General features: G+C 41.6%; 1 protein-coding gene across 6 annotated transcripts in view; it reads left to right on the plus strand.

Annotated features, from left to right (window-relative positions):
* The first annotated feature begins 4,680 nt into the window (after positions 1 to 4,680).
* Positions 4,681 to 21,201, plus strand: part of PHF20L1 (PHD finger protein 20 like 1) — a 57,227-nt gene continuing 40,706 nt past the window's right edge. For 4 of the 6 annotated variants that reach the window (XM_064706707.1, XM_064706709.1, XM_064706710.1 and 1 more), the window contains exons 1-7: positions 4,681 to 4,791; positions 5,791 to 5,896; positions 13,054 to 13,225; positions 13,368 to 13,452; positions 14,224 to 14,312; positions 16,809 to 16,871; positions 20,475 to 20,682. In XM_064706707.1, the coding sequence (XP_064562777.1) occupies positions 5,814 to 5,896; positions 13,054 to 13,225; positions 13,368 to 13,452; positions 14,224 to 14,312; positions 16,809 to 16,871; positions 20,475 to 20,682 (700 nt within the window). In that variant the 5' untranslated portion in view covers positions 4,681 to 4,791; positions 5,791 to 5,813. The remainder of the gene's footprint in view (positions 4,792 to 5,790; positions 5,897 to 13,053; positions 13,226 to 13,367; positions 13,453 to 14,223; positions 14,313 to 16,808; positions 16,872 to 20,474; positions 20,683 to 21,201) is intronic. The other 2 variants (XM_064706708.1, XM_064706712.1) reach the window with 1 other exon arrangement.

Raw genomic sequence — 21,201 nt, forward strand, 5'->3', positions numbered from 1 at the left:
CTTGTTGTCTGGGGAAAAGACCAACCCCACCTGGCTACAGCCTCCTTTCAGGGAGCTGTAGTGATAAGGTCCTCCCTGAGCCTCCTTTTCTCTAGGCTGAGCACCCCCAGCTCCCTCAGCTCCTCCAAATCAGACTTGTGCTCAGACCCTTCCCCAGCTCTGCTGCCACTCTCTGGACACATTCCAGCAGCTCAATGTCTTTCTTGCAGTGAGGAGCCCAAAACTGAGCACAGGATTCAAGATACAGCCTCACCAGTACAGAGGGACAATCTCATTCCCCAGTCCTGCTGGTCACACTGTTTCTGATACAAGCCAGGATGCCATTGTTCTCCTTGGCACACTGCTGGCTTGTGTTCAGTCACTGTCAACCAGCACCCCCAGAAATGTCTTCAGATCTGCATGAGGACAGTTTAATAAACGAAGGAAAGCAAAAACCCCTAAACCAAAAAACCCAACCCCAAAAATCCCCCAGGCAATTCAAAGGGGAGCACTCAGCACCTCCTGCCAGCAGACCCATACCCCTCCATCTCCCAGCAAAGGTCACCCTGGAAGAAAATGACGCAACAGTCCTCTTCTTCTTCTGCCCCAGATTTTCTTGCTGAGGTCAATGTTTTATGGCATGGAATATCCCTTTGGCTAGTTTAGGTCAACTGTACCTCCCAGTCTCTTGGCCACCCCTTGCCTGCTTGCTGGGGAAGATGAGTGGGAAAAAAAAAAAAAACCTGAGCCCTGATACTGTGGAAGTGTTATTCAGCAGCATCCACCACACTGGTGTGATATCAACATCACCATCAATCATGATCCCCTTCCTTGTCCAGTGACACATGTACAGATGTCATTCCCTTAGTCTGTGGGACATCCCCCAAACATCCATACAAGAGCAATCAATAACTTTGGTCCATGACTTGTGCTCCACTCAGCAGCTTTCCACATCAGATGGTATCGCACAACACAACAGGAAGCATTGGTAACAGAGCATACTGCCTTTCACTTTCTGCTCTTTATTATACTTTTGGGCTTGAGCCACCTCCTCAGCTCTGAAATCTCTGCCTCCTGGTTCAATGGTTATTGGAATATTGAATCCCAATATTACCAGGTAGATTGTGCCTGGGCTTGTCTGACCCTTGCTGCTGGCCAAAGGCGGCGACTGTGGTATTTCACCTCAAAGACACTTTTGGCTGGCTGTATGTGGCAGCAGGCACTGGAACAAGTCCAGGCAAGGTTAGAAACTCAGTTTACCTCTGGTGGAAAGGCTTCAGGCGAGGTGAAGAGAAAAAGAGACAGATTCTGTCAGAGGGTGTCATGGTTTGAGCCTGGCACAGAGCCAGTGCCCCCATGAAAATGCCTCACCCTGGTGTCTGCTGTGAGATGTGACCAGGAATAAGCAAAACAGGCTCTAACTTAAACATAAAGACCACTTTATTACTTAAACTACAGGAAAATAGGGAGAGACTATAAGGAAAAAGAAGAAAAGAATTGAAAACCTTACAAAAAAACCATTTTCCTCCTCCCCCACCACCTGACTTTCCCAATCCAATACATTCTCCCAAAACAACTGCCCAGCCTTGGCCCCACACGTTAGTATACTCAAACTTCAGTTCATGAAGAGGAAAGGAGTCTTTCTCGTTCCATAGGCTTCTCGTGGAAACACACTGAAAACCTCGTGTGCTTCCCTGTCACTTCGGCACCGCCCGGAAAGTCCATTTGCCGCTTGTGACATCTTCCTTCCATGCTCAGTGCTCTCACCACCGAGACATGGCCAGAGCTGCTTTTAGGGTTGTCTTTCAAGGATGCCTTGTCTCACTCCAAAAAGGCACAGTCTCTGCTTTTGGGACATCTGTCCCCCCCATATTTTTCCAACCCCCTGGGGCCGGGGGGTCCTCACGAAGAACCTTCCTGGTTTTGAGGCACTGCCTCCCCCTAAATGCAGTCTGTGTCACAGGAACAACTGAGTCCATAGCCACGAGAAAAGTCCAGCCAAAAGGCCACTCCAAATCATCTCTCCCCATCCAATCATCTCCCCATTAATCGGGCCAGGTCCTTGTTTCATCTCATCTCCTATCTCCCTTCTTATTCAGCTTCGAGGAGGATTAGCATTTTTGCAAGGCCCCAATCATGCAAGAAAGGGTTAAAAGTTTTCAGTCTCTGTCTGTCCTGGGACGAGATGATACTCCCACACGTGCTGCTGCTGCGGCCGGCCGCTCTCCCTCCCGGAGGGGGGGGGGGCTGGCTGCCCGATGTCTCGATGTCTCTTGGGGCTCTTCCACCCTTCCATCCTTGAAAGCCCCTCAACCCCATCTCTGTCCAGGCCCCGGGCCTACCGCATGGCCGGCCCCTCCCCCGCCCAGCAGCAGCGGGCTGGGCGGGGGAAGAGATCTGACCTCTTCGCCCGACGATGTCCCAAAGAGGAAGTGCCAGGGCAGTGCCTTGCTTTTAACCCCTGTGTATTCTCGGAGGTGTGTCCAAACCCCACTGGCTACACCAGGTGTCAGTATGAAACCCAAAACCTTCATTGGTTTGACCACAGCTTCCCAGAATTCCCACTCCTTCTTGGTCAAACCACGACAGAGGGTTTATATCCAGAGTTTATTCCATGGTCACAGACATCTGAATCTTTAGGTAACAGCTCCAACAGAATGCCGAGCACATGGTCCAGGCTCAATTTAAGGCCAGGGACAGGGGGAGAGGAAGGGACAGGTGAGGCACCAACCAGGTGGGAGGAGGAGGGTCTCAGGGAAGAGGGACACCTAGACAGGCCAATCCCCTCTGGGCATAGGGGCATCTTTGAACATGACCAACCACACAATGGCCTTGCTGGAATGTTAAGACTGATTGACAGCCCAGCAGGGGGCGAGGGGGAAGGGGAAGAGAGGCATTGCCGCACCTGGGAAGGGGCTGGGAAGTTTAAAACAGGAAATTGCAACACATTGCAAGAAATGGTGACCTCTTTCAGCATTCAGGGGCACTGGGAGTTCCTCAGAACCCACTGTGTGATCAATCCTATCCCCTTATTCCCTGTACCTTCAGTTGCATTATGTGTAGAGGTGCCCCTTCCTATGAACATCTGGTACATCTCAGACCCTTGATACCCTCAGCTCCACAATCCCAGAGGTCAACCTTGGGTCTTTCCAGGTGTTTTCTGCCAGAAGCTCCAGGTGAGCACAGAGCAGGTTTCTCACAGCTGGTACTCTCTGGACAGGTCCAAGGGCTACCTCACAAACTGTCCTGTCTGTCCTGCTGCTTTTCAGTGACCTTGACCAGACACCAGGTGCTCACCAAAGCCAATCTGTCATTGCCTCCCCAAATGGATAGGGGAGAGCAAATATAAAAAAAAGGCTTCTAGGGCAAGAGGAGAGGTCAGTCCTAAAGATCACTCCTGATCACTCACCAGTTACCATCCAAGGCAAAACACTCTCTTAGACCCAGTTGGCTCTGGTGGACAAGGGGGAAGCTTCTGGCAGCTTCTCACAGAAGCCCCCCACTACCAAAATCTTGCCACACAAACTCAATACACTCAGAAAAGTTCTTAAAGATCACTTAATGGAAAGGACTGACAAGCTGTGCTCCAGAATGTGCAGTTTCCAGAAATACTTTATGCCTTTTTATTAATTGGTGGAAACTTGACATTTATTTTACTGATCACATCCAGGGGGATGTGATGATGCTGCTGATCTTGCCATTACAAGCTTGGGAACATCTGTCCTGCAGAAGAATAGAAGGAAAGACTCCATGAGATTGTTCCCTGAGCACTGGGATGGCTGCAATGCAAGGGCCAAATGCCAGACTTGGCTCATGGTCATTGCCTTTATCACAGGTCCCTCAGGCAGAGCAGAACACAGTGATAAGCAACACAGCAGCCACCACAACCCTGGGTGTCACAGGGACAGCAGTGGGCTGTTCACCAGCTGCCAAGCACCCACCCAGCCCTCAGCAGCATGAGGGGAGGCTGGGATGAATAACAGCAAGAAAATCTGTGGGTCAGATGAAGGTGATTTCATGGGTAAAAAACAGGGGCAAGGACAGGCCACTGTCAGGCTGCTGCCTGGCTGGGGCTGTGGCACCTCCAGGACCTTCTCAGTGACTGCCCTGAGTCTGTTTCTCCCTGTCACAGAGTGACAGAACTGGTCAGACTGGAAGGGACAGCAGTGGGTCATTCGGTCCAAACCTCTTGCTTAAGCAGGGTCATTCTAGAACACATTGCACAGGATTGTGTCCACCTCAATTAGTACAGAGACTCCACACCTCTTCAGGCAGTGTTTCAGTGTAGGGTCACTGCACACTAAAGTTCTTCCTATTCAGCTGAAACTCTCTGTGCATTGTGCCCGTTCCCTCTTGTACTCGGCACCACCGAACAGAGCCTGATCCGTGCTCTCGACCCTTCCCTCAGACACTGCTGGACGAGGTTCCCCCTCAGCCCCCTCTTCTGGGGCTGAGCAGCCCCAACTCCCTCAGCCTTTGCCAAGGCGAGAAATGCCCCAATGCCTTGATTAAACATCTTCCTTTCCCTCCGCTGGACACCCCCTCCGCTCCCCGCTGTTTGTGTGGCGGTCTGCGGCAGTGTGAAGCAGTGTGGGTGTGAAGCAGTGTCACTATCGCAATGTCGCTGTCCCGGGCCGCGGCCACCGCTCTTTGTCTGGCTCGCCCCCCGCCCCTGCGCAGTCACGTGCCGGGGGCGGGGCGCGTCGCGCGGCGGTGACGCGCGCGGGGCGCGGGCAGGATGGGGCGGTGAGGGGCGGCCGTGCCGGACAGCCCGCGGCAGCCGCGCCGGGCCCCGAGCGAGCCGAGCGGGCGGTAAGGGCCGGCACCGCGGGGGAAGCGAGGAGGGAATGCGGGGGGAGCGCGGGCGGCGGGGCTCCGGCGGCCCCCGCACCCCGGCCGGGCCTGGCGGGGCGGCGCCCGCGGCTCTGCTCGCGCCGGGCCCCGCCCGCGGCCGGGGGTCCGGCGGGGCCTCCCCGGCTGTGCCGAGCGCTGCGGCCGCGGCCCCGCCGCTCCCGACCCCGCGCGCCCTTGGCCGCTCTCGGCGCTGGCGGAGCTCACAGGGGAGCCCCGCTGCGGAACGGGGGCCGGTGCCGCTCCCCCCGCAGTGCGGGGCTGGCAGGCTCCGAGCCCGCATCCCGGCACTGCCGCTCGGCAAGGGGGCTTGGGCTGGTGCAGGGGGCACCGCGGAAAGTGGCGGTGATAGCGACAGTAGTTGCACAGAGAGGTTTTTGGGGTATTTTCCCTTTGTGTTAGTGACTGAGCTGCAAAATAAAATTAGAAGCCAGCTGTGACTGAAACTCAGTGCTATGAATGCGACTATGAGTGAATAGAAATACTCAAGATGAGGTTTTTGTTTATTTTTTGTTTGTGCTCATTTAATGTTACTTGCCCTTTAGGCCATGTTTATCTCTTCTTGATAAGGTAAGTTCTTCCTAGTTTCCCTTTTCTTCACCCGAGGAGAGCACACATGTTAACTATAGGTAAATTAAAATGTTGCTTAAAAATTATGTGAAGGAATTACAGTCTAGTAGAGTTCCAGAGATGAGCACTATGGTTTTTTCTTATTAGTTTTTGATTTAAGGTTGATGACAGATATTTTTGAAGGGAAAGAAATCTGAATAAAAGTATATATGAAGATTTTTTTAATGCCTTTGTTTTTGGTCCCTGCCTGTATTTCTGTAAGCTAAGCGGTTTATACAGTGTCAGGATCAAAATTTTGCATCTTTTCACCCTCTGGAATATATTTGCTGTCAATGAGACATTTTAAACAACATAATGTGTTTTAATGCTACTGTTTTCCTTCCTTCCAAGGTGGTGATAAAGACAATATCAAGATGAGTAAAAAGCCTCCAAATCGTCCTGGAATCACATTTGAGATTGGTGCTCGTTTGGAGGCACTGGACTATTTGCAAAAATGGTATGGAAGACATTGGGTAGTGTTTGCTGAGAGCATAATTATTTTGTGTTGTGAGCTTTGATAATTGATTATAAAAAATAGTGCATCTGTTATTTGACAATTTCCACATGTGAACTTTATGAATTTCCACCTAAGTCTGTTAAAAGTTTTAGCTTTCAGGAAAATATTTTCACTTCAGAAATCGAGCTAAACTTTCCTATGGGTTTGTGTGTGTTTGCTCTTGGTGGCTTGGGCAGCTGTAGGAAGCAAAGAGCCTTTCTGGAGCAGTGTGGAATTCAGTGTCATGGCCGAAGTGATCGGTGTGTCAATGAGGCAAACTTCATGATCAAAGACTTCTTTTGTCTTCATTTGAAGGCATGCAAGGGGAGTTGTTTTGTGTTCACTTGTCACACTTGACAGGTCCACAAAACTGATTCTAAAAAAAATACCCAAACCCACATCCTGAATTGGAGTTCATGGGATAGGCAGATACAGTTGTGTTTTTATTAAACAGCTGGAGGAATTAAGTGCTTAAAACTGTGACTCCCAACCAGCCAGGCCTATTGTGAATTCAGACTATAAAATGGAAATTGTGGGCACAAGGACTATGCTGCACAGCATGTGGATTGTGAAAGGAGCTGTTCTGATGAAAAATTTGCTAGTAAAAATTTTATTAAAGCAAGTGGGCTAATCTGTTGATGTGTGCTGGCCATGCTAGTTGAGTTTGAAAAATCCCTGGTTTTGTTAGAGTAGGTGACTGAAGTAGTTGATGCTTCTACTTAGAAGTTTTTTCTTAGCTGCTCTCTGATTTATTAGGGCTGGGAAATGTAGAGGTGTGTAGCTGCTTTTCTGTTGCATTCCTGGAGAGCTCAGCATGTTCCTGTCAATATCTGATCCTGGTGACTCCAAGTGATGTGAGAGGGAAGTCTGTGTGTTATTGACATCTCTGCTCCAGTGTTATGTGCTCTGTGTACAAAGTTGGGTCAAACTTTTTATTTGTAGAGCATTGATTTTAATTATAGGAAAAGTGTTTCTCTTAATAAATGGACTCTAAAGAATTTGGTTTATAGAACTGTTCTTGTTCTTACCTGTTGCTGTAGACTGGGTTTTCAGCATACTGAATGGCAGGATAAGGAAAACATCCAAAATAGAGCAATAAAAATTTTTTATAGCATAATTTGTGACTAGAGATAGTTGGTTATGTAATCAGATAACAAAAATTAGTATGTAAATATAGCTTAATAATATAAAAAAAAATATTACTGAGTATCCAGTGTATGTTTGTGTCAGACCTGCCCAGCCTTTTTCCAGGGAAGGGCTGCATGTCAGTGCTGGAGTTCTTGTCTAGGTTTGGATTGTCAGGCATGGCCATGTCACAAGCTCTGCAGCTGAGTTGCTGGGTGTTTTCAGGAAGAATAGAATTTATCCTGAACTTTCCAGGATTTGATTTATTTTCTGTACACCAGGTAGACCCAGGTCAAGTTTAAATACCTGTAAACTTTTGTGCTGCGATATACGGAAGAAAGTTAATATCAAAATTCAGCAGTTACAGCAACAATGAAAACTGGACTGCATTTCAAGTGAACTAGTAATACAAAATGAGCTAATAATACAAACCCAAATACCTTGTGACAGAAAATCCACTGTTGTGCTATTATTAGGGTGTCAGGGGTTGTAATGATAGTCTATGGAATTTTTTTTTTAGTTGGCTTTCTGTTGCATAAGGGAGTGGTGGATGTTTTTAAAATTCTTGCTATATATAATCTGTATGCATTCTGCTCATTTGCATGCAGAAATACATACTTCAAAGAAAATAAACTTGCTGAACTTACATGAAATCTCTTTATTATTTTTTAACAAAAGCCAAATTGAAGAGCATTGCTATTGCTTAGCTCAGTCTTTCTACAAGTGACAAATTGAGCACACTTGCTGAGAAATAGCCTTTAAAAGGGTTTTAATTTTTTTCTTCATTTTTCTGAAAGCTTGCTGTCATCTGATGGTCCTGACTAGTTAAAGTGTTAATCAAGAAAGGCTTCCAGAGGCTGTAAGAAGAAATACAATAAAATATGTTTTTGTTTTTTGAGGTACTTTTGCAGGTCTTTAATTTTCTACTACCTGTGTAGTAGTTGCTGAAATTGAACTCCTGGCATCTGGTGTTTCACTTATGTTCTGTAAACTTTTGAGATGTCATCAATGTACCTTAACTACTTATTGCTTTAAAGCCCTGTACTTTTAAATGAAGATTTTGCAGAGGGTGTTTGGATCACTGGTGTCATTTGTCATGTACTGTGACAGAGTAGAAGAAAGCCTGGTCAAACTGGTCAGCAAAGACAGGACAGGCTGTCAATGAGCATGCTTAGTTTTGCCGTATTGCTCCTTTATCAAGCACAGCAGTTACGCTGTTGCAGGGGATCATCTTGCATAAAGAACTTGTACCACTTGTTCCATTTAAATCCACTGAAGCAAGCCATGAACTGCAGCTCTAATCAAAACTGATCATCTGTCAGCAGATAATGAATGAGATGGCATTGAAAATTACAAAATAGAAAATTATTAAGTATGTGAAATGATCAGGGGCTGGAGGAGTGTATGACCTATGAAGAGAGAGTGAGGAAATTACTTCTTTAGCTTGGAGAAGGCTTCAGAAATCCCACTGTCAGCCTTCCAGTACCTACAGGGCTGTCATCAACCAGCCTTAGCCAAACCCTCCAGGTAGTTAGAGAACAAAACAACCAAGACAACAGGCACAAACTGAAATGAGATATTCAGACTAGGTTCAAGGAGAATCTTTTTCCTGTTGGGACAGTCAAGCAGTGGATCAGGTTGCCTGAAGTTTGTGGAGTCTCCAGCATGGGGGTTTTTCAAGACTGGGATGGATAAAACACTGGAAAACCTGGCCTGTTGCCATAGCTGACCCTGCTTTGAGTGGGAGGTTGGACTGGAGGCTTTCTGAGGTTGCTTTCAGTTTGAATTCTCCTGTGATCTCATACAAAAACTGATACATGTGCATGCACCCTCTACTGCCTCTCTTTGCTGACAGAGCAAGTGAAAAAGCAGCAGAGCTGCCCTTGCCTGCAAGTGCATGTCTGTGTGTAAGACAGTTCTTGAGCTGTCAGCTCCAACAAGTAGGACACTGTCCCTGCAAAGCTGATGTATTTAAAGATGCATCTCTTCCTTTTTGTAATATTTTTGTGTGGCTTTTTTGGCTGTAGCTCTCTACTGGTTGTCCTGTAAGCAGCAGATACTGATTTGAAAAAACCCTGTTGTTTTTCTGATAGTCTTTATTAATATGCTCAATCTAAACTCTTAAGTTAGGTGATGAAGTACAGATAGATGGCCCTGCTTTCTAGAATGGAAACAGCTCTCTAAAATAGGTTAGTTGTTGGAACAACAGTTGTACCTCTTGGTGTATTTGATTATCTGGATCAATTTCCACCCCTGCTCCCGTATGGAGGAAGTCTTTTCTCTGAAGGACTTTGAGAACTCTTACTTGGTACAGTCCTTGCTTTGGATTTCAGTTGACTGGGTTACCTCGCAGGTGTTTGAAAGGGAAGTGAAGTCTGCTTTGTATTTAATACAATATATGTATAATAAATGTGGGGTCCTAGAAAGGTGTTTGCAGGTTTTGCAGACTCTAGAACACTATTTGTGAGAAGTCAGTATGGAGGGTATTTGGTTTTATATCCTCTATGAGGTAGAAGGAAGCACTTTTTAAACCAAACCAGAGTTGCAAAGGCAGGAAGTATGAGTGTGTTTGTAGATTTTGTAGGTACAATCTTAGGCAAATTTAGTAATATTGTATTCTCTTTTACAGTCTGAAATGCCTGTTGTCCCATTTCACAAGGCAATCCGCTACTTTTTGGTCACTTTTGAAAGGTTAAAAGGATGATGTAAAAAAAGTGCTGTCTGTGTGGTTGTTAATGTGTGTTGAGTGCAGTGGAGAAAATGTTCAGTGGGTTTTTTTTTACACTGTAAAGAAGCGAAGTGGGAAGTTTTCAATTATTTTTTTATTGTATAAATGTTAGAACACTGTTGTTGCCTTACCAGGGCTTCATAGTATTCATTTTAAGCCATATCAAATTCTGAGGCTTTCCAAAAATATTGCATAATTCTAATGAGTGGAACTGCCAAGATTGGAACCTGAGGGCATGCAGTGTGTAAACTGGGCAGGTAAATTCAGCTACCAGCAGTTCTCTTGTTCCCTCTTGGAAAAGCAAGAGCAAACCCCCCTGAAATTTGGATGGAACTTCACTTGTGATTACTACATGCTCTTTCCAGCTGTTTTTGAAAAAGCACACCCAAAATTTGCAGAATATTGTTTCTTCCCATAAAAGAAACTCCTTGATTATTGAATTTCAGTGTGCTGGTCTGAGTATTTTTTTTTTCTTTTTTTTGAAAAGTGAAGACTTTTCCCTCAAATTTTAGAGTGTGTTTTTCTGGTTTGTGCTGATGAAGTGTTGTCAGATCCAGATGTATATCAGTTTCATTGTGATGACTTAATGTGGCTTACTTGCTGGGGGAATTAACCTGACTGGAAAGTTGTTTTGGCCTCAGATATTATTATTCTTTGGTACTGTAAAGAATGATATTTGTGTCTGCCTTTGCAGTATTTCTTCAAATGCCTAATTGTAACTTTGTGATGGAAGGAACTTCCACATAAAAGTTCTGAAGCCTAAGAGATGTAATCATCTTCATATTAATATTTTTAATTCATGAAATTGATTCTTTTCAGTAAAAATACAAAATCACCAGAAAGATGTTTTTTGTGCAGGGGATAATTTACAAGAGTAAGTTCTGCAGTACATATGATCTGGTCTTTTCCACTGTGGGATCAGTATTGTGAAATATTACTGTTTGTGCATATTTGTGGCACAATGTGTGGCTAAGTTTAGTGGATATTGAGGATAATAGTTTGTTGCTAAATACGGAGTTGTGTTTGGGTTACCTAATAACCAATTGCATATGGCTTGGGCAGTTCCATCTCTAAGGACATATCATGGATTTTTAGAAAGATGTTGATAGCAGAAGTTGTATTTAGCCAAGAAAAATTAACCTATAAATACCTTGAGCTTCATGTCTCATCTAAAGTGTTCTCTAATGAGAGTTAATATTTTGCACATCTTTTTTAACTGATGCTTTTTCTCTTTTGATTTTGTATATATATATATTAATGTCTTGATTCTTGGCTTGCTGAATTGTCTTTATAATTATCTTAATTTAAAAAATTTGTCTTTAAACTTTGCTCTGCATGTTACTTTCCCCTCTTACATGGTGTGCTTTTTCCATGTCAGTGCTGGATTTTCCCAGTTTGTCCCTCCTGTTGGCGTCTCACAGAGTGCTTGGAGTGGTGCCTTGGCTGCTGCTGACCAGAGGAAGCTCCTGGCCATAGCAGGGGAGCTGCTGCAGGGCTGTGCCATAGTGGGAGCAGAGTTTGCATTCGACATGTGTAGGGAAAGGAGAATTCTCCTTCAGCTGCTTGGCCCTGAATTTTGTGAAATAACCATAGTTTTGCATCACTGGTGGCTGGCATGCAATAAACCTAAAATTTTGAATTGTGCTGGAAAGGGCATCACCGTTCTTAGTGCTTGAATTTCTGATTGCTGCAAAATGAACTTTCTCTCCTGTTACTTTTCTGGCGGTTTTCCTCCTTTCCCTCTGGTAAATATCTTCTGTGTCGTCCTTCTGCTTGGAACTCCTTTAGGTTACATTGTTTCTCACACACTTGCTGTTGTAACAGTAACTTAACTTTTTCCTCTACTTTGCTTCTCTTCCTGCTTATTCTGGTGTTTTAGTGACAAGTTCCAGTCTGAAACTGGAAGATGAAAAAAACCTAGAAAATTTATACTATTTTTTTTTATGATAAAATTTCTAAGTGTAGCAGCATATGGACTTATAAAGAAAGTATAATCAGAGGCAGGGCTTAGGAAAACCATTTCATGGCTGACTTATTTTCTTGAAGCCTTGTTCAGAGTTAAACCAGAATGTTGCTGCTGGGATACAGCTTTGACCCGAGAGTTTTACATTCTGTTTTAATGCAGTAGATCATCAGTTTCACCTTTCTTGTTAGATTGTTGTTGTCAGTCTACTTTAGAGGGGGATGAGAGGCTGATCTTGTTTCTTTGAAAGACTTGAAAAAATGACTTGAAAAAGATTTTATTAGGGGAGTTGCAAATGAGAGGCTTCAGTTTTAGACTAAGACTTTGTGTGTTTTTTTGGAAGTTCAGCAAGAAAAAGATGGGGTCTTAAAGAATGGATATAAAAATATTTAGTGTTTCTGAAATATATGGATGAGAGAAATGCCACAAGAGCTTGGAGTGTCTCTGAATTCTGGTGTGAAGGTGAAATGTGGCTGCAGTAGTAACCTAGAAAATCAGAGATTTTTTTAATCAGTAGCTCCTGAGATATTTAAATGTTGGGAAGCTGTATACACCACTGCAGTTGAAGAAGTAGGACAGGAGAAAAGAAAGAGCAAATTGAGATTGACATCTTTTGTTTTAATGTACAGGTCCAGTTAGTAAGAAATAAGGAAATCCTGTACTTCTTGATAACTTACATTTCAGTCAGAACATAGTGATAGAGACTCCTTTAAGAGCACAGTCAGTATTTTGGAGAGATTATATCCAAAATTGATGATGTTGACAGGTTTCCTATATATGTCAGTTGCCTTTAGAGCTAAAAATTTGCTGTAGGATTGGAAATTGGTTACTCAAGCTCTGCTTTTTTACTATTGGTTCACAGTAGTACTTGGTTTGAAAAACTGCTAATTGTTGTTTTTCAACTGAAGAAAGTTAAAGGTAGCTGTCCTCTTCCTGTGGTCTTTCTTTTCCATACACATTGTTAACTTTAGATCAGCCCTAATATAAATGCTGATGAAAAAAATCAGTTATGTAATTAACTTTTTTTATTTTTTGAGAGATTCTGTGCACTTTTGAATCTGTTTCAATACTTCTTTGAAGGGCAGAAGAAGCTGAATTCTGGCCTGATTCCAATTTTCAATGTTGTTTATAGATTCTTGAACTAAATGTTATCCAATCATTTCAGTTACTTAGCCTTTCTCAGACTTAGAGATTTTTCAGTACAGAGTGTTGATACAACTTTCTGGAAGATCCTGTAGGCACTATTGTATCTAAACCAAGACAGAAACCTTTGAGACTTAGCAGTTTGTGTTTAACACTCAGGTATCCATCTCGAATTGAGAAGATAGATTATGAGGAGGGGAAGATGTTGGTGCATTTTGAGCGCTGGAGCCATCGCTACGATGAGTGGATTTACTGGGACAGCAACAGGCTGAGACCTTTGGAGAGACCAGCTTTGAGGAAAGAGGGGCTGAAGGATGATGAAGAATTTGTTGTAAGTGGTACATTTATTTTGTCTTAGACTTTTGTAAACTGCTCTACTTGTCATTAAATCTCTCTAGCACATAGTACTTAATTTTTAGGAAAAAAAATGTCTAAATTATTTAAATATTAATTACTAATTTTGTTTAAAATAGGATTTTAAACCTGGAGAAGAAGTCCTTGCTCGTTGGACAGACTGTCGATATTACCCTGCAAAGATTGAAGCAATTAATAAAGAGGGTATGTATTGCAATGCTCCATTGGTAAGGCCTGCTTGAAGATGCTGTGCTGTGGATTTAGTCTGCTTTAAGAAGTGATATGGCTATGAAGTTTCCCTCTCTGCCCCAATATTAAGTGAAAATGTTTTTATATATCAAATTTAGTAAAATGTTTGTCTTTTATCTGTGTCAAATTTGAAAACTTCTCTTTTGTCTTCTCCCAGAAGACAAAATGCTTTTAAAAATATTTTTACTGTTTCAGTGATCAAAAGCTCCTGTGCGCAGTCGGAGGACAATTTTGTGCTATTTTTGATTTGAGTTAATGTTCTATTTAAATTTTCATAATTGTCTTAGTTCTCTTTATTGAAGAAAAACAATGGAAATGGGAAAATAAGGGCACAGGTTAAATACTTCACAGTGGTGATATTTCTAATGAACATACAAAGTTGACATTTTTACTGTAGTTTAGAGCAAATGAGGACTTGGATGTGAATTGAACTGTTTCCCTGGTGTAGCATCTTAAATACTACTTATTATTTCAATGAATTATGAGCAGAAGTGACTCAGTAGCTGAAACATACTTGAATTTGCCCAGCTGGATGCAGAGTAACAGTATCAAAGCAGGGTTTTATTGAGGCCATCATTTATGGCTTTTTGTACCTCTCTTTATCCTGACTAGTGGTAACACCTGGTTACTCTTGTCATACAAAATAACATGCAAAACATAAAGCTTTCATAGTTACAAAATGTTTTTTTTTTAACTACTCATAGTGATTCCATCAATCATTTCTAGGAACATTCACAGTGCAATTCTATGATGGTGTCATTCGATGTCTTAAAAGGATGCATATCAAATCTATGCCAGAGGATGCAAAAGGGCAGGTAAGGATGCTTAAAGCAATTGCTTTGTTAGGTTTTGTGTAGTTGTTTGGGTTTTCATTGTTTTGTTTGTTTGTTTTTTTATATCATGAGACAGTAGAAGTGTCAGTAGCACAACTAGATTGAAATTAGTCTTTCTCTAGGCCCTGCACTGCCTTGCTTCACTAGTTTATGGATGGTGCCTCAGAGTGTGCTGCTCAAGTGGCCTTGCCTCACTGAAATGTCTTGCTGCTGGACACTCCATTGCCAACTAATCTCTTCACAAAGCCTTGTCTTACAGACTTTACAAAACCAGGGACATCCAGTGACTTTTCCCTCTGCTGTCTTTTCAGGAAAAAAGCTTTAGCTTGTCAGCAGTCTGTGCTGCTGATTTTTTTTTTAATTTTATTTATTCCCCACCCTCTGCCCATGTCTTTTGTTTGCCACTATGAGAGCTTTTTGCCCACATGTTCCTACAAACATGACTTTGGGGTTATTCCCCCTGTATCAGAACTTTGGGGCAATCAGACAGTTAATTATTTCTTGTCTCTTATAATGTCCAGTTGCTGTTAAAGAAGAGATGTTGAATGGAAGCTGAGGAAGGCTATGAAATAGAGACATGATTTAGTCACTAGGCCTCTTTACTTGTGAAAGGGGAACATCATTGAAAACTCTTACATGCTTTCAGTGCAAATGCCATTGCATTTATTTTGCATGGTAACTGTGTTTAATATTTAGTGAGAAATTACTCCACTGAAACTATTTGAGACAAAATCCATGAAAGCTGGTCTTTGCTCTTAGTTTTCTTCAGAATACTCCTAACTTTGTAGACTTCAAATATTTCAGAATTACCATTGTAGCCATCCATATTGTGACCAGGGCACGTGGATAATTGGATTGGCTTGAAAGCATCTCCACATCCTGGCCTCCAGGGTAAAGGTAGCTGTATGGTAGGGTTGATCCACTATGCAAGGGACACTGGAACTTAGTGCAGACACCACTGCATTATTTAAAAGATGTTTCCTGAAGGAGATGAAGCTGAAATCTATAGTCATACTAACCCTGGCTTCTTGCTGCAGTCTTACAGTAACTCTGTAGAACCACTGTGTAGTATTTCAAGGAGTACTGTCAGTATGGCAGTAACTTAGGAAGCTTGAGTGTTCCTTTTTCCTTACAAAAAGCAAAACTTGGGTAATGTGATTGTGACCAAAAAGAAATAAGCCTTTTGTGGCAGTGGAAAGAACTCCCTGATTCTGTCCTGCGCTTTTCCTAGGGAGCAATGTTGTGTCTAATCTTGAGTTACTACTCCTTAGGCCACAGGCAATCTCAGCTTTAAAAAAAAAAAGTAAATCCATTACTTCACAGCCATTATGTTGTCCAGACTTTGTTTGGTGGCAGTCCAGCTCATCTGTTATTTCTAATTTTTCTCAGTAGTTGAGAGTTATGGTGCCACTTATGCATCTCGGGGGTTGAATGTAGGCTGCTTCAATGAAATCTTGAGAAGGAATTGGGGGCACAAATTTACACTTTGAGATGGATTTAGAATTTTAAGTTGTCTGGATACAAGAACACCTCCAACTCTGCTTTCTGTAATGCTTATTGATACTAGTTGTAGCATTTAATCCTGCAAAATAAAAAATAAGCATCAAAGTCTGTAGCTTTCAAAGGCAAGATATAATTTTTCTTGCAACTTCTTTTGCATATAATGCAATGGAAAAATGTTCATTTTTTGAAGTGTTTTTGTGTTATTTCAGAATAAAACATGATCTAAGATTTGGTTGAAAATCAATTATCTGAGGCTGAGCTTTGCTTAAGCCTCAAACTCCCATGGATGTTTTTGTTCTTTTGCATTATGTGTTTTGTAAGAAAATATTTACTAAAATTTATGTATAGGTTACAGAAATTGCAAGAGTGTAAACTGATTGGAAAAATTAAATAGAGTTGTCAGATGCAGCACTTCATGCCTCATTTAAACTTATAACTTGTATTTTCTGCATATCCAAACTAAAATATACATTTCCAGAGATGAGTGTAAGCTTAAGAAAGTTCAAGTTCTAGTGCATCAGTAAGTCTAAGAAATTTTAAGATCTTCGTGGAAGGTGTGTGCTAAGCATGCAGAATTCAAATTACTTGAAGGAGATAGAGATTAGTTAATACTTTGATTTGAGCTTAGTGTGACTTGAAGGAAAAGACTGTAGATGCTGTAGCGCTCAAATTATTTCTGAGTTGCAGCAGATGTGTGTTTTAATAAAATTCAGCAACGAGGATGGAAAGGCAAAATTTTTAAAGAGTGAAAAATATTTGTCTCAGTGACAATGAGCCTCAGCCTCAGTGAGTCTCGAGGCTCAGCTGTGGTTCAGATAAGCACAAATTATTCAAAATCACACAGATCTGTCACTAACATAGTACAGAGAGGGGGAAAAGGGATATTGAGACTGCCCTTGTGAGAGCACATATGAAGTGTTTGGATAACTTACTTTTTCTGTTTCATGTTTTTTGTTTTATCTTCGATGTAATCAGGCGCGCGAGAGGGAGCAGATAGCGCCGGAGCTGAGATTAGTGACGGAAATCGAACCAAAAGAAGTGAGTTTTGAGGAGGGATTTGAAGGAGAGGGAGGGGACTTGGCACACAGGAAGAGGAAGCTGAGGAAAAAGCATGGATTTGCGAATGGGCCAGAGGAAAAAAGAAGATGTGACAGGAGACAATGTGAGCCGAGATGTAGGTGGGGCAGACTGTAGAATTGAAAGGTGAGGGTAAGGAATCCAGGCTTGATGTGGAATCAGCCAGTCTATAGATTCATGTTTTATGTATGTGAATGTATGAACGTGTGGGAGTTGGAAGTTATGGTGTGACAGAAGAGGAAAAAGCAGCTGAATCTTTAGTACTGTGGAGAAGCAAAAAGGTGGTGGTTGTAGGCAGGTGGAGGGAGAGCGATGGATGTGTGAATTCTGCTGCTGACGCAAGGGTTGGATTTTGGAAATTCTTCTGGTTTTGCCTTCCCACTCTTGCAGGATTATGGTTACACAAGGAATATTTTAAAATGCAAGGTTTTTAGCCAATTGATGTGTAAGGCTGTTAAGTAATTTCTGCTTATGTATTTCTTGATCGTGCAGTTTCCTGTGTTTTGATTTAGTGACTCTAATTAGCATAATGACAGTTTTCCTCAGTAGTCATAAAGTAATGCTTTGTTTTCTAACTGCTGTGGGTCATTACTATTCTCCTGTCAATTTTCTCAGCTTACTGGAAAGCTGAATTTTAGTAAGAAAGAAGAAGGAAATACACATTTTGGATGTATTTTATTTTATATTTTTTTAAAGTTACATATGTAAATGAGAAGCTCACTGAGGTGAGGTACTGAGGGAAATGGGATATCAGGCTGGATGATGCAGAGTAGCTGGTTCAGCTACACAACTACTTACAATAGAGAGACAATGTCAGGAAATTAAAGAAAAGTAGGGAAAACTTCTCTTAGAAGGATTTTGCTTTTACTCTTTTAATTTCAAATGTGTTCATATTTGGGTCCTTGGCTTTGTATGATCTGGGAAATTGTCCAACTGTTAAAATTTCTAGCTAGTTTCTTTGATGTCTGTAATATTTAGTGTCCTGCTATTATGGTTGATAGAATAGATAACATACTATTAGCCTGAGGAAGATTTCAGAATTTATCATGCTTTAGGATCCCGCTATTATTCTTCTATTGTTTTGTTAATTTCTTGGTAAAAATTCTGAAAAAGATGCAAATGTATCATTTTGAAGGAGGAATTCCTGTGCTCTACAAAAGAAATATAGTCACTTTACCATTTTAGATGCTAAATAATTCTCACATGTCAGGAGCTGTGCTACTGAGCACTCAGCAGTAATTCAAGGTTAAAAAGCGGCATTAACTGTGTCACTTTAGTGCCTGTATGTTTACTCCAGACCAAAACAAAAATGGACCCACAGAGTTTCTGAACAATTCCGAATCACAGAATTGTTTTAGGTTGGAAGGAATCTCTTGTCATAATCTTGTCCATCCCAACTACTTAAGGTTCTCTTCGCTGAGTTTAAATTTGCATGTTAATCTTGGAAAAAAGTATAACTGTCACCATAATGAATGTGTCTCTTCTCTGGTTTCTGAGTGTTCCATCTTTGTTTGCTTCATTGTTATGTGTCCTGCTACTGTAAGCTCCATGTTGTAAGAACAGTATCCAAACAGTGAAATGAAATACAAAGAAAACCACAAAACTCCTTTCCATGTGGCATCAGCTGCACTTAGACCAGGATACTTGGTTCAGTATTGTCTTTTGAAGCTTGGTATCTTCTCAAAGCTTGTGATTCCAGGGTGCTTAGCTTGCCTGAAAATTAGGGTGCTCTTTAGAAGCTGTTTTCATGCAGGCTGCACTACTTCCCCTTCCCCTTTTATCATAAGATCTCATCTCCAGCCATGTTACAGATCCTCTTCATCCCTTAGCCAGGGTAAGACTTCTACTTTCAGCTCTCCTAATTCCTCACCACCACAAATAGCTCAATCCTTTCTTTGTCCTGGTGGATGAGCAAGGCCCTGGATGGACTGGAGCTGGTAGGTGTGCTCATTCTGGCTGCCCAAAAGAGAGGTTTGTGTGCTTTGCCTGACTATGCAGCTGGCACTTAGACACGCTCCTTTGTGCTGGCATGTCACCAAGTGGCCTCAGTAGTTGCCTGTTGTGTGAGCATTACCAAAGTGCTTCCAAACTTTGCTGCTGGCTAAAAGAGTGTGTGTCTGCATCTTGCACTGACAGTGTGGACATGGAACACTTTATCTTAGAGGAATCAAAACTGTTGCTGTTTCGAAGTACGTAAGTTGGTGCAAAGAAGAAGCATAACCCATGTAAAGCAGTGATCTAAAAGTATTGAACTATGGAAAAGGAAAAGCATGATGCAAGGAGAATTAACTCTGTATTTGTGTTACGATTTCCTCATATGTCAAAGAAGGCAAAGAAACCCTCAGCAGAACAGAAACTTGAAAGGTTTATAATATGTAATGAGTGGGGAAAAGGTTGCATTGGAACAAGAGCTGTAAAATCAAGCTACATTAGGTGTCTTGTATGATGACAGACCAACAAGGAGATATTCCAGAATAAAATAGTCTGTTTGCAGTTGGAAAAAAAAAGTGCTATTTGTAAAGCACTCATGGGTAACTAGACAAAATGCCTTTTTCATATTTTTTTGTGTGGGGTAGTACTTGTAATTCAGAGCACTCAGATGCTTTATTCTGACTGGTTGATCATTTCTGCTGCCTTCTGTATTGCACGTAACTTCTCCACGGAAGAATTTTGTACCTCAGTGTTGTAGAAAGTTCAAAAAAATACTTCAGTCAAAAGGATCAAGTTACAATTTTGGCAGTCAGATTGAACCCTGACATTCAGGAGACATAAGGCTGGAGTCTTGTTGCTCTAAACTAGTGGAAAGAGCTTGGCTCAGCCTAGGAAGTTCTCTCTATTGCCTTGTGGGGTGGCTTGACTTGGTCTAAATGCCAAAAAGTAGATTAGAGTGGGATGTATTGTTCACCCCTTGAATGTTTCTGTATGGTACAAATAAGCAATTATGCAAAATGACACATAATTACCTTAAATATAGATGGTGAAATTCAGTCATATTATAGAGTACTTCATTGAAGTTAGTGAGTGAAACCTGTAATAGGTAATACAAAAAGAGTAAAAGAGTCTGTGGTTGCTCTGGAAACAAAGGTGTAATGAGCTAGGAGTTATCCCTGGTTTATCAGTTTAGTTCAGGATGAATTCCTTGCAGCTGGACTCTGCTTTGAGGCAGTTGTAGCTTTGCATAATAGGTCAACAAGTATGGAATTGTGTGTTTCAGAGCCAGAAGGGTAAGAAAAATGTCAGTCTTCTGGGACTGGGAGCTCCTGGGTTTCTAAAGCAATGACATAAAAAGTAATTTAACAGGGAATGTGTACAGCCGGATTTCTAAATACAGTGGTTTTTTGGAAGATTTTTTTTTCCTTTTTATCTACATGACATACTGATAATGCTTCAAGTTTATTTGGAAATTTGGGAAGGTCAGTTTTACCACACTTTGAGTAGTAACCATAAAAATAAATTGAATTTCCTTTGAATATTTCTAAATAAAGTTCTCTGGGTTTACAAGTATTTTCTGTTTGAGTTTTAGCCACTTTATTATACTTACTCACCATTTTTTCCTTTTTGGAGGATTGGATAGCTTTGGTCAAAGCTGCTGCTGCTGCAGCAGCCAAGAACAAAGCAGGAAGTAAACCTAGAACCAGTGCAAACAGCAATAAAGATAAAGAGGACAGAAAATGGCTAAAAGTCCCTTCAAAAAAGGAAGAAACCTCAACCTCTACAATCATGCAGGAAGTCCAAAAAAAGGAAGAGGAGCCTACATCTAGTGACACATTTGGTAAAAGCACATTCTATAAACACAAAATTGTTTTTTCTGTATTGTTGAACTACTGTTGCTAATTTTGCAGTAATAATCAATATTTTTAGGGGAAGATGTCACATTTGCTCTTATGATAACCTTCTGATACATAATGGTAATTGGTTCAGAAACTATATTTATCAGATAAATGTAGTTCAGTCAGCCTTTACTTCTTGTGCTAAACTTCTAACTGACTTCATCAAGAGTAGAACATAGCTTTTTATTAATGATTTCATTGTACAATTTGGTTGATGTTCCTGGATCTTCTCTTCCCTGTGAGATAATCCCTTATCTTATTTAAAAAAAAAAAAAACAAAACCCTCCAATACGCATGATATATCCATATTCAGGGGTGTTTGAAACTGTATCTGAGTTGATAAGATTTGTTCATTTAAAGTATTTAATGCTTATTTCTCACAACATTCAGAAAAAGTAGAAGTTTTTAGATAATTGCCATTTATTGTTTACATATGTAATTCTAGATCTTCAGAATGTATA

This window comes from Zonotrichia leucophrys, chromosome 2 (genome assembly GCF_028769735.1).
Source record: "Zonotrichia leucophrys gambelii isolate GWCS_2022_RI chromosome 2, RI_Zleu_2.0, whole genome shotgun sequence".
Lineage (NCBI taxonomy): Eukaryota > Metazoa > Chordata > Aves > Passeriformes > Passerellidae > Zonotrichia > Zonotrichia leucophrys.